This window comes from Carassius carassius, chromosome 2 (genome assembly GCF_963082965.1).
Source record: "Carassius carassius chromosome 2, fCarCar2.1, whole genome shotgun sequence".
Taxonomy (NCBI): domain Eukaryota; kingdom Metazoa; phylum Chordata; class Actinopteri; order Cypriniformes; family Cyprinidae; genus Carassius; species Carassius carassius.
The window spans coordinates 40,155,418-40,169,546 of record NC_081756.1 but is presented as its reverse complement, the minus strand read 5'-3'; the positions used below and the strand labels follow the sequence as shown (position 1 = coordinate 40,169,546).

The following is a 14,129-nucleotide window of genomic DNA, read 5'->3' as shown; positions in this document are numbered from 1 at the left end:
TCATGGCCTTACAGCACTACAACTGCCACTGTTTTATGAGCTGTTTTATGTACAGGATTTAAAATATAGTAAGTATTCAAACCAAATGTGATATGACTCTGTTCAAGCTTCACTGTAATAATTCTGTCCTCAGCAGTGCTTTAAGTGGCCCGAAAGAGGTGCCGGTACTCTATTATAGCGCATATATATATATATATATATATATATATATATATATATATATATATTAATATATATATATTTTTTTTTTTTTGATGACTCCCCTCATCCCCTGAGGTTACAACAACTATATTGAAGGGGTTTTATATTCAGCAGTCAACAGACGACCTTATAAAAAATACTAAATCTTTTTTTAGAGCTAGAAAGAGCTACTGAACATAAATAAAATGTGCAAAAGGATTTAGAAAAAATACCCTTAGAATAGGGTGACCAGATGAGATTGAGATGAGGTACGGGTGGTGTCTGCGGTCTTGAGTGACGGGATGGGGGGCTTATGATATTAGACTTCGTAGCTTATAATAAAAGATAATGAATTTCAAACCTTAACTAAACACATTTTTATTCAAAGATCAACCGTCTTTCATTACTCTTTAGTCTGCCACAAGAAACAACAACATTAAAATCATGACCTCAACTGTCATTTTTTTTTTTCAATGACTGTTGTAACAGTGGGTAAATCAGACCTTTCTGTAACGCTAATGAGCTTAAACTTATTTTTGTACACAGTGCTGTGAACTGTCAATCACTCCTGTAAGCTTGCATCACTGTCCTCCTCGCAGCTGCGGTAACTTAAGCTCTCTTCATCAAGCTTTTAAATAAAAAGGGGTCAAAAAGGTAATGTTGTCTTTGTGTATATAGATTAATTAGATAAATGAATATCTAAATTCGTGCCTAGCCGCCTACGGTATTTTTTTAGAACTTAGATAAAAGATGCTGCAGCCAATGAGCAGCCGGCGGGGGCTGGTTGCAGGACGACTCAACCTCCGCAGACAGTTTTTAATGTTTATCAGACAATAACTACTCAAGATTTTGCTTTAGTATAATTTTCGGGACAATTAGGGCCAGATTCGGGATTCGGGACAACAGTTTAGATTTCGGGACTGTCCCGAATTTTTCGGGACATCTGGTCACCCTACCTGAAAGAGCTACTGCATTACTTCATTAGCTTGTGTCTGACCTGCACAGATATCATTCAGTCTTGATGGGATGTCAGCCAGCGACTCATTTGATTCTGATTTTGGTGTTATAGTATTCAGAGTCTGAAGCCAGGAGAGCACACTAAGTATTGTTCTCTGTATTTGAATTTACATCGAGCCGAGTGTGTGCGTTTCATACACCTTCTCCGACCACATTGAGTTGATGACACTGACAGCAGCAAAAGCGACACACATGCTTTTCACTTGTAAAACTCAAGGGTGTATGGGTAATGTAGTCTCTGCTCTCGGTGGGACGAATTAGGAAGCGTGCATTGTGAAGGGCGCTCTGAAAAGCGGCAGCACCGGCAAAGGATTTAAACCTCAATTGAAACAGATGTCCAAATGAGCATACCGGTACGCTAAAAGCACGTTCTGGGCGCACGAAGAGGTGGCGGTACGCTCAAGAGCTATATTTGGAAGTGGCGGTACTGAGTACCGGTGCGTACCGGCCCACTTAAAGCACTGGTCCTCGGTGAAAGCAAAAATTATATAGCTGTTTGGTGAGTGTGACTGGGGTGCGAGTGAGAAATGGAAACCCCAGTGTGGATCCAGGACAGAAGAGTGATTACAGATACTTTTAGCATGGATTGAAAGCCTGGGGAAGCCAATGAGGGCAAAGATGCAGTGGCTCAGACCATGTAGCTGGCACCCCCCAAGGCTACCCAGTCACGGTGAAGCAACCAAATAAAATATCTTATCACTGGTAGGGATGGGCATTCCAAGCAAAAATTATATTCGGAAATCGCAGGGTATTATTCGATTATTATTCTAAAATCTCACCCCTCCCCCACATGCATGCACAAACACCCATAAACTGAGAGAGAGGGAGAGAGACGAGTTGCACACTATCAATCTGTATGATTAACTGTTTAATTCAAAAGATAGTCTACCTTAACTCAAGCCATATAATTATTGTAACTTGCTGAAACATATAAATATAATAAACACAACCGAATGATGGAACTTATTAACGTAACAGTCTGTTGATTAGCATAAATGAACTTCTCAAAAGGCTAGGACATTATACTGTAATTATACTGTATATAAACTGCGGGCATAAGGGAGCTGTAATTAATATTTGGGGCATTTAAATCGCTTTTGAATGCAGCCTTTTTTTTTTTTACTTTCACTTTGCGATTTGCGGTCACAGATACAGAGTAGAACTCGGCAGAACTTAACACAAATTTTAAATCATTAGATATTTTTCAGTGGTGCTCAGGATCTGCAAATAATTTGCCATCATCCTATCAGTCATCTGTGTAGCGGATCTGACTCGAATCAGACAAATTAAAGAGTCGATTAGGACTGTGGTTGAAACACGAGCCGAATTCCTCAGTAAGGCAACAGGAAGTCATAAAACATTCTGTGCCACAAGTCCCAAGCAAGATAACCAACCAACCAACTCTTTCACAGAACAGCTTTCAACATTAACACCACTAGAACAATTATTGACAATTTCAATTCGGAGAAGAGATTGTCAAATTTGTTGTTCGTAATTGATAGGCAACGCCGGACATCACGTGTAAACCCATGAGAGTACTACACAAGATCCTTTGACTTCCCCCACCCAGCAGAACCAGACTGAAATTCCTAAGGGGGGCCTTTTAACCTCTGGTCTCCACAGAAATCTTTGTCAGATAATGACACAGAAAACTGTCTTTTCTACATATATATATGGACGAAAATGAACTCAAAAAGACTTATAAATGAATATCAGTCCATCGCTTCACTCCATATTCATTTATATGTAACCCACACATTTGACTATCATGTTATAATCACTTATTGTGTATGTCTTTTAATAACTATTGGATAGCTTAAGGATACATATTCATTTTTCATATGTATGTGCTTGAATCTGCTTGCTTGAAACAGTCATGACCATCAGTTATTTGTCAAATGTATCATATTCTTGTTATAGGAATCATGTCCAAAATTAGACCCTGCAAGAGCGGGAAAATTCGGACCATGTGCTTGATAAGATAACATATGATTTATGATACCCCCGAGCCAAGACAATATCTGATTGGTCAAGACAACATTTGAGGTGTGGCCAACAGGCCAGTTTAAATACTCAGGACACCATAAAATTCTGCTTTTAGTTTTTAGCTATGCTCCTGCTATTAGTCATGCCTGCTGTTAGCTTCTAGCTTTGCTTTTAGCTTTTAGTTTTAGCTTTGCTTTTGCTATCAGTCATGCCAGCTTTTAGTTTACTTTTAGCTTGTAGCTTTGCTTCCTAGCTTTAGCTTTTAGCCATGCTTTTAGTCATCACTGTTAGCTGTTCTTTGAGCGTGGTTCCAGCGTGCTTCGGCCTGCACGCCTGCTGCTACTTAGCCACGATGAGAAGAAACACAACCTAGTCTCGTCAAACTTTACTTCTTTTCTTTTCCGTTTGAGAGTTTCGTGTTCTGAGTTAAGTTTTGTAATGCCGTGTCGGACCTCGACTGCCCATTCAACTTCAACCAGCCCACACAACTCCATCTTCAGCCAACGCCCAACCACGGGCTTCCCAAGACATCACTTCAGCAACTACTGAACTTCCAGCCAATCATCGGGAAACCCCTTTCAATGACAACAAAGGGACACCTTTACACAGGCAATGTACCTTCAGACATTTGTACTGGTGTATCTAATATAATTTTAACCTCATTGAGGAACTCAATGCGAGGGTTAATTAAGTGACTGATGGCTGTTCTTGTCTATGCAATTTCACGTATTGCTGTAAACTTGGGATTCCACATTTCCATTCTCTTAAACTTTCCCTAACTTTCGATCTTCCTGCAACTTGAGTGAATGTGTGAGTGCGTGTGCTTTGTGTTAGATTAGTTTATATGTCTTAGATTTATCTAATAAAGCCTTATTCATATTGAAAAGAGAAGTATCTTGTGTTTTGTGCTTATAAGTTAATGTCTTAAACTGCCGATCTTGTTACTGTGCTAATTGATAGTGTTTTCACTATACTTTGGATATTAATATCCAGCGCAGATTTGATGTTAAACGGCTCGTTCAGTGAATCGCAGGGCGTCTCAGTGATCAGCCGTGAAACGGCTTTTTTTTTTTTTTTGAGCTAAATTGACCTGTTTCCCTTACATATGTCTTTACTCTGTTTTTGTGGTAAGTGAAATGTTTTGCACTGTAATGTAACAAGCTACCGTTAGCAAGTGGCTAACCATGTCCATTTAATAACCTTGTTATTTGTTGTCCGCGACTTTCTGAATACGGATTCAGCCACATAACCCAGACACCCAGTGGTACGTACAGAACTTTGACATTGTCCTTTTTATGCCACACAAGTCTACAGTTTGCGCGTGAGACAATGTGTTCTTCTGTTGTCTTTGACAGCTTTTAGGTGCTTTATTGGTAGCACCACCCTCCGCTTACATGGACGTGTCACCACTGCATCAGCATGAAAAACATGGGGAGATTTTTTAAGACAATAATCGCATTACTTATTCAATATTCTAAATATCTACATTACAACAATTAAATTTCTTTCATAATGCTCACATTCATGGATTTCCCAGTGCTGAGTGATTCATTGTAATTAGATCACGCAAATCTGACCTCTAGCTGTTATGGTGGTAACAGCTAAAAATGCTTTTCTGCCCACACTCACCGACCTCCTAGCCAGCTGCAAGATTACAAGCGTGGGTGAATTCTAGCAGTAATTATGGCTATAACACAAAGCTACAGATAAGCTGAAAATGTTTGTATCACATTCCCACCCCCATATGCTCATCTTCTTGCATGAGAAGAACACTAAGCCATTGAAACTATTCAGTGTTTGTTTTTTCCAGAGATTACATCAGATGACAAAAAGTTTTAACAGTTTTATTCAAATGTAAATGTATTTGAGAACCTCACTATCGTCACTATCCTCATCTATCCTTATCTATCTATCTATCTATCTATCTATCTATCTATCTATCTATCTATCTATCTATCTATCTATCTATCTATCTATCTATCTATCTATCTATCTATCTATCTATCTATCTATCACCCAGTGGCTTTCTTATACAGTAATTTTTAATAGGGGTTACTTTCCCAATAATACCCCCATACACACACAAAATAAGGAGATATAATAATAATTATAATAATAACAATAAAAAAGAGGATTATTTAAAATCCATAAGTTTCAGTTTTTTTGGAACTTTAAAGTTCAGTCCATTCAGTGTATTTTCAAGTTATTCCCATTTACATATATGGAAGAAAAAAAGTGGGGTGAAACCCAGTGGCTTTCTTAAACTAGCAGAGTGATTTCTCCTCTCCAAAGCAACCATCAACTGGAAAGAAATTCTCTTTTTGTTACTATGGCAACAGGTTCGAGCAACCAACTGTATCATAGATGAGAGAAGATATTTACACAGAGGGGGTTCCTCCCTGCCTCTTTTCCCCCCATGTAGTCCATTCATATTTCTAAATCAAAAGGTCAAGGCTTTTGATTCCTTTGATATAGTTTATTAGGAATTCCCTCTGCTTACTTTAATCAATAGCTGTCATGATCTCTTCAGTTTCATTTGAAGATTTCCACAATTTTATTTTGCTGTGTGGCGAGACTGTCATTGTTTATACTTATGTTCAAAGGTCTGAATTCTACATACCTATACAGTGTGATGTCTTTCGCTCTATGGACGTGTGCGCTCCACTCAGTCGCTCTAACCACCCAAACAAGCGCTCCGTTAACATTCCACTTAAGCTCGTCGTAAACCAATACCCGCCTGGGTACCACACAGACATCAAATTTATCTAGTAGGCCTAATTGTACTGACATTCTTGGATAATTGTCTAAAATTATGCATGCTGATAATAATATATTAATCTGACCTTAGCAAACATAACTCAAATGCAAAAACTGAAAAAGTGTATGGGATTTTCATTCACTTTATTTCCATGAAAATAGCTGCCGTTGTTGTGCAATAGAACATTCAAAACAGGCTCATTAAAACACAGATGCACACACACACACAAGATGAAATGTGCGTAGATCTTTACAAAATACACCTGGATTATAAAAAGCCTGTGAAAAGCACACACAAGATAAAATTGTCATGGTTGGTAAACCGTGATCTCTGGGTTTTGCACTTTGTGGACCACCACTTACCTTCGGCTCGCTTCCCCGCAGTTCCTGTGTCACCCTCTCCTGCTGCCAACTCACCTCCGCCTTCCGGATTCGTCACTCATCACCACCATCTTGGACTGTGCATTCCTCCCGGCGTTATTTGTGTCTCAGTGTTGTATTGTATCATTGTCTTCATTAAATATCATCAATCTCGCACTTGCTTCCTGCCACTCCTTCACCCAGTCGTTACAAAAATGCACTTGGATGCTTGGATTATGAACTGGGTTGAGCGAGTGGCGCTGAGCGTATTGAGCAAGCGGAGAAGAATCTTCATAAAAGCACTCTGCGCTCTTAAGGAATTATTACCAGTCCACTCCCCGCTCCACTCACTTGCTCTGGTCCTAAATGGATCCATCTTTTAATGTAAGAATGTGTAGCATCTTTGGTTTACTCAGTGTTGTTATGTTGATACCACCACAACATTTCCACTTGTTAAGGAAATCACTTAAAAGTGCCGTTTAGAAGTATCTGCATATTACAGTTTTTCTCGATTGGTTTGGCTCATTTCTTGAAACCGAGATGACATTCTCAAAATAACATGGACAAATCTCCAAACCACCTTGCAATTGTTCACAACAGAATGTCATTTTTCATTGGTTTTATCAAATTGCAAATGCTTTAGTACATGTCTCAAGTGACTTCCACATTTAGCACATTTTCCAAATAAATAGATCTTGCTGATTTAAACTGATTAGTTGATTTTTCAGTGAAATGGTTACTCTCTCCAAAACATATCAGCATGGTTTCATTGTGTAAGTCATCATATGCACAATTGTCTGTTCAACTGTCAAAATTAGTCAAAGATATAATACCATGAAAGAATTTCTTGGAACATTTGATAAATTTATGACAGTACTTGACAATCAATCAGGTGAAATTAGAACTAACGAAGGAGCAGTTTCCCACATCTCAGATGACCAATCAAACAGTTTGTTTAGTTACCTGACAGGTGTTGTCTATGATTATGACTGCTGCCAAAAGTATATAGACAGAGCTTGGCCCGGGGCCAGTTTCATTTGCAGTGTGAACATGGAAGCACCTCGCCAAGTACAACAGCAACTTCCTGCTCGAGGAAGAAGAGGAAGAGGAGGAGTGAGAATGCGTGGAGGAATAGGGGGAAGAGGCCGAGGAGCACGGAGGCACCATGATCTCCCAGATGAAATCCGGGCCACCCTTATTGACCACGTTATAAACCATCGCCTCACAATGGCAGAGGCAGGTCGCCGAGTGCAGCCTAATGTGCCTCGGTCTACAGTCTCCTCCATCATCCAAACCTTTCGCAGGGAAAACAGGTACAGAACTATTCTATTGAACTATTCAGTGTTGGTGTGTGTGTAGGCCTAGAGTACTGTAATATCTTCATGTGATGTTATATGATACTATAAAAATGACAAAGAAAAAAAATGGAGAAAATACTGTGAATAGTATTCCAGTCACTGTGCAGTGCATCACACATTTAGTACCATAAAACAGCAGTACAATTACAATTTACAGTGTTGACCTTTGACTTGTATGTCTAGGATTGGACGACAGCCTCAAGTGGGTGGCAGAAGAAAACTTCTAAATGAACAACAAGAACGAGAAATATGCAACATGGTCATTGCAAATAATGCCATCACACTGAGACAGATTCGTAATGCAATCTTTCTAGACAATGTAATGTTCCAAAATATAAACTCTATCAGCATCTCCACAATAGACCGGGTATTGAAGAAACATCAGATGACCATGAAACAGATTTACAGGGTACCATTTGAGAGAAACTCTGACAGAGTGAAAGAGCTGCGGTACCAGTATGTGTATGTAAGTCAACTACTGGTTGTCTATCATTGTAACACTATTACAGTAAGACATGGTTACCACTTTTTTTTGTTTTGCTTTATCCTTTTTACCTTCAGAATCCAGCTTTGTGTGACTAGAGCATTTTGCCTAGAAATTGTCTTCAGTTTTTCACTCCCTCTTTTTACAGTACTTTAGATCCTCCCTGCAGTATCTGTCTCTACTTGACTGATTAGATTTATTTTTATTCTATTGTAGAGAATAATGGCATTAGAAGGCAACGAAAACCTCTCACATCCTAGTGTTCGTTGATGAAGCTGGCTTCAACCTGGCCAAAGGTCGAAGGCGTGGCCGTAACATCATTGGCCACCGAGCCACTGTGGATGTCCCAGGCCAGCGAGGAGCAAATATAACAATGTGTGCCGCTATATCAGAAAGAGGTGTGGCCACACACATTCCCAGTTTAGGGCCCTACAATACACAAAAGCTCCTCAATTTTTTTTGGACCACCTTTATACTGATCTGATCCCGGAAAATGAGAGAGGTGAAGAAGGACCTCAGCTACCACATTATGTCATTGTGTGGGATAATGTGAACTTCCACCGTGGCCCACGCATCAGAACCTGGTTCACCACCCATCCCCGGATGCTAATGGAGTTTCTTCCACCTTACTCTCCTTTCCTAAATCCAATTGAGGAGTTTTTTTCAGCTTGGAGGTGGAGGGTGTATGAGCATTAGGCTCAAGACCAGAGGGCCCTGCTGCATGCAATGGATGCTGCATGTGAGGACATCACAGGGGATCAATGTAGGGGATGGTTGAGACATTCACGCCGTTTCTTCCCTCGCTGCATCGCAAGAGAAAATATCCGTTGCAATGTGGATGAGAATTTATGGCCTAACAGAGAGCAGCGCGATGGTGGCCAGGAAAGAGAGGGTGACAATGGCGACCACTGAAAATATTACTGTACTATAGTTTTGAAACTTTATTTACAGTATGGTAGGCTAGAGTTTTTTTTGTTTGTGTTTATAACTGTTCACATTTACAGAATCCTGTATATGTTTTCTTTTCACAGTATGTTCTCTAATGTTAACATTTCTTTGTACGAATAAAAATGTTTACAGTTTCCTTGAGTATGAGTGGTTTATTGGAGGCTGATTTTACTGTAAAATCTTTTAGTTTTATTCATAGTGGTATTCTGTTGCTAGACCTGTGCCTCAGTGACAAAACGTCTAAGCATTTTGACTTGCAGTGCTTAAACAATGCCAAAGGTATAATGCATTTTGGGGGCATTGACTATTTATATGAGAAGGATATTTAGTTTTGACACATGGATAAACTGTTTTGGGAGAGATATGAGCTTTTGCAGGGGATCCATGGTGTTGTGCTAAACCATCCAGGTTATTTTGACAAAAGCACTAAATGAATGCACATGTGCCAAGGCAATTGAGAAGGATCTGTGCTATTTTGACTGTACTGACCTTTTATATGGGAAAGGAATCTGCTTTTGAAGCATGGAAGAAGAGTTTGGGGAAAGATATTTGATTTTGCTAGTGAGCTATAATGTTGAGCAGAACTGTAAGACTGTTTGGCCAAATGACCTTATGGTTTTGAGAATGTCATCTTGGTTTCAAGAAATGAGCCAAACCAATCGAGAAAAACTGTAAGATGGGATAGAAGTATTTGAAAATAAAAAATTTAACATTTCAGCTTCAATGGATCTGCCCTTTATTCATCTCTGACAATGAAAGGAAGCAGGAATAATTCTACTTTGTGGAGTAAACGAGTCTGTGAAAATCTCACTCCCTCATTCTAACGAGTATGAAGGTGAGCTGCTCCATACAATCTAATCAATCTCTCTCTGTTTTCTCGACAGTGAGGCTCCATGACAGCATATCAGAGGAGGGTGTTCACTACCTCGTCTTTGATTTGTGAGTGATTTTTTGCTCTGTGTGTCTCTGTGATTGTTAATGAGAGCTCCTCAACTGACCAAATAAATTAGACTAAACCCAGATCAGAAAAAGCCACAAAAAGTTAGACACAGTACATTGCCAAGATTGCGAAGCGACAAGCTTATCATTTAACTGACTTAAACTGTCAAGTATGATATACTTCAGAAATCATTTCGGATTTTTTTTTTTACATTTATTCAGCAAATAAGCATTAAATTAATCGAAAGTTAAAGTAAAAACTTGTGTATTATGTTACAAAAGATTCTATTTCAAATAAATTATTTAGTTTTGTTTTGTTCTTTATTCATCAAAAAAACAGTATACAAATATCAGTGTTCTAGTAGTATACTTGTAAGTGTACTGTTTCAATACTCCTTGGAACTAAATTGATAATATTGATAGTTTACTAATTAAATACTTTGTATACTTTGAAGTATAGTCTCAGTAAACTACTAGTTTAGTAGTTTTATACTGCAAGTATACTAGTTTTCTTTGAGTGTACTTTACGTCATACTTTAAGTATACTACTATGTCAGGTTAGAACGGGGTATCTGCTTGTAAAAAAAAAACACATTTTATTCTAGCTTCATGCATTCTTTTTTTAAACACATTTATGTGGGTAAGTTTCATAAAAAATAAAGAAATAACATTTTGAACAAAAAGCTGAAAAAAGACTATGAATTGGATTCAGAATGATAATCAAAATGTAGATGGAGTCGATCGACAACCCAAAGCTTGACTGTAATTATTACCTCTTCATCGGTCGACATTTTATTCCATAACGTTACAGGTTTGATGCTGTTTCATGTCAGATGATCTTGTTAGATTACATGTGTTAGTATCTATTGTTTTTTTTTTCCCTTCAATTGTGTTTTTTTTTTTGGAAATTCTGTGCAGAAGATGTGTACTAGCGCCCTCTACTGTACAGTCGTGGCCAAAAGTTTTGAGAATTACATAAATATTGGAAATTGGAAAAGTTGCTGCTTAAGTTTTTATAATAGCAATTTGCATATACTCCAGAATGTTATGAAGAGTGATCAGATGAATTGCATAGTCCTTCTTTGCCATGAAAATGAACTTAATCCCAAAAAAACCTTTCCACTGCATTTCATTGCTGTCATTAAAGGACCTGCTGAGATCATTTCAGTAATCGTCTTGTTAACTTAGGTGAGAATGTTGACGAGCACAAGGCTGGAGATCATTATGTCAGGCTGATTGGGTTAGAATGGCAGACTTGACATGTTAAAAGGAGGGTGATGCTTGAAATCATTGTTCTTCCTTTGTTAACCATGGTGACCTGCAAAGAAACGCATGCAGCCATCATTGTGTTGCATAAAAATGGCTTCACATGCAAGGATATTGTGGCTACTAAGATTGTACCTAAATCAACAATTTATAGGATCATCAAGAACTTCAAGGAAAGAGGTTCAATTCTTGTAAAGAAGGCTTCAGGGCGTCCAAGAAAGTCCAGCAAGCGCCAGGATCGTCTCCTAAAGAGGATTCAGCTGCGGGATCGGAGTGCCACCAGTGCAGAGCTTGCTCAGGAATGGCAGCAGGCAGGTGTGAGTGCATCTGCACGCACAGTGAGGCGAAGACTCTTGGAAGATGGCCTGGTGTCAAGAAGGGCAGCAAAGAAGCCACTTCGCTCCAAAAAAACATCAAGGACAGATTGATCTTCTGCAGAAAGTATAGTGAATGGACTGCTGAGGCCAAAGTCATATTCTCCGATGAAGCCCCTTTCCGATTGTTTGGGGCATCTGGAAAAAGGCTTGTCCGGAGAAGAAAAGGTAAGCGCTACCATCAGTCCTGTGTCATGCCAACAGTAAAGCATCCTGACACCATTCATGTGTGGGGTTGCTTCTCATCCAAGGGAGTTGGCTCACTCACTATTCTGCCCAAAAACACAGCCATGAATAAAAAATGGTACCAAAAGACCCTCCAACAGCAACTTCTTCCAACAATCCAACAACAGTTTGGTGAAGAACAATGCATTTTCCAGCACGATGGAGCACCGTGCCATAAGGCAAAAGTGATAACTAAGTGGCTCGGGGACCAGAATGTTGAAATTTTGGGTCCATGGCCTGGAAACTCCCCAGATCTTAATCCCATTGAGAACTTGTGGTCAATCCTCAAGAGGTGGGTGGACAAACAAAAACCCACTAGTTCTGACAAACTCCAAGAAGTGATTATGAAAGAATGGGTTGCTATCAGTCAGGATTTGGCCCAGAAGTTGATTGAGAGCAAGCCCATTCGAATAGCAGAGGCCTGAAAAAGAAGGGCCAACTCTGCAAATACTGACTCTTTGCATAAATGTCATGTAATTGTCGATAAAAGCCTTTGAAACGTATGAAGTGCTTGTAATTATATTTCAGTACATCACAGAAACAACTGAAAAAAAGATCTAAAAGCAGTTTAGCAGCAAACTTTTTGAAACTAATATTTATGTAATTCTCAAAACTTTTGGCCACGACTGTATAATAATGAGAACAAGGATTCAAGAAGTATAGCTCAAATATATTTAGACTTTTTAGTATGTCAAGTATACTTGACATGTCATTTTAAGTATATTTCTGAGGAGTACATAAAGCCCATTTCTAAGAAATGTAAATGGTAAACTAAAAGCATACTTTCCTATTTTTTGTTTAAAAGTATATTAATAGCACGCTTCAATAAACTTCTTTTTCATAAGGGTACTAAGAATAATTATTCAAATAATAATTAAGCAGCAAATCATCAAATTAGAATGATTTCTGAAGGATCATGTGACACTGGACTGGAGTAATGATGCTGAAAATTCAGCTTTACGAAACAGAAACAAGAGAGAACTACAAAATAAGTCACAACAAAAGTACAAACACTAAATGCATTACAGTATACAGCATTTATACAACAGTTTGTGTCCTCTGATTTGACGGGCCAACAAGGCATTCCAAGAATGCTTATACATTGTTTTCTATTAATTACCTAGACCAGTGATCCTCACTATTTTTTTCACAAGAGCCACATTGGCAGAGCAAAATCAAAAGGCGAGCCACTTTTACGACAACATACTAAGTCACCTTTGCAAATGTGCATTTCTACATATAAATTGGACATCCCACAAAAAAGAAATAACACGGCCAATACATTTTCGTTTAAGAACAGACTTACTTTAATAGTGGGATGAGCGAAAGCTGGCATGCATGTCAAACAAAATGCCCCCAAAAGAAAAAAAAATCTCTATGTTTTCAGTGCTGATGCATTCATTTTAAGGGCACCTAAAAGCTGTCACAACGAACCGGCAAAATTAATGATTATGAATATGTAAAATATAGCAAAAGACATTTATTTTTTTATGTCTGTCGGCTAGAAAGATGCTGACTCGTGATCTTCGCAGTAGTGAACGCGCCTGAGAGAAATGCACATTTCATACGGGAGGGAGAGCAGTCTGTTTTCTTTCGTTTTGAATTGTTTTGTTTAAAAGTAGACATTTCAATCCTTATATATAGCCTATTTGTCGGGTCTGTGAGGCAAGTAGGCTATAGCCTACGCTGAGTTTCGGTTCATTCATGAGACAAACTCCAGGTTCACACCGGCTCCTTCATATCGTGGTTATCTATTTTCTATTTACTTCTTATTAAATCCAGACAATTGGTTGATGAAACCTTGATTAAAATTAAGATACAATTAATACAAAACGAAATCAAATTTAAAGACAGGCTTTGTGCTTTCTGTTTGAGGTCTCAGTGAAAGTTTTAAAGCAGTCTTAGTGCCAGAGCGCTCACGTCCCTAACGGAGAACTGTCCCGTCCATAAGAATTTTTTTTATTTTATTTTTTTTATACATTTTTGACTGATTCGCCTTATAGGCTACTCCGGAGCGACTTATATTGATAGGCTACACCTGTATGAATTCTCATTTTACTTTTTGAACTCCATTATTGAGCTTTGCTTGAAAATAGTCTACTGTTGATGACTGTGCAAGACTAATGGATTCAGGGTCAGGCTTGAATGAGCATGCTTCAGACTCGTGGTGTGAGCAGAGCGAAATTGGAGCCGGAAATGCGACGCTCCGTCCACCGTCCTTTTGAAAAAATCTCG

The 14,129-nt window shown here is 38.7% G+C and overlaps 1 protein-coding gene across 10 annotated transcripts in view; it reads left to right on the top strand.

The window, feature by feature from the left end:
* LOC132109609 (calcium/calmodulin-dependent protein kinase type II delta 1 chain) overlaps positions 1-14,129 on the top strand; it is a 177,966-nt gene that overhangs the window by 47,554 nt on the left and 116,283 nt on the right. For all 10 annotated transcript variants that reach the window (XM_059515844.1, XM_059515852.1, XM_059515888.1 and 7 more), the window contains exon 4: positions 9,975-10,029. In XM_059515844.1, coding sequence (XP_059371827.1) covers positions 9,975-10,029 — 55 coding nt within the window. The remainder of the gene's footprint in view (positions 1-9,974; positions 10,030-14,129) is intronic.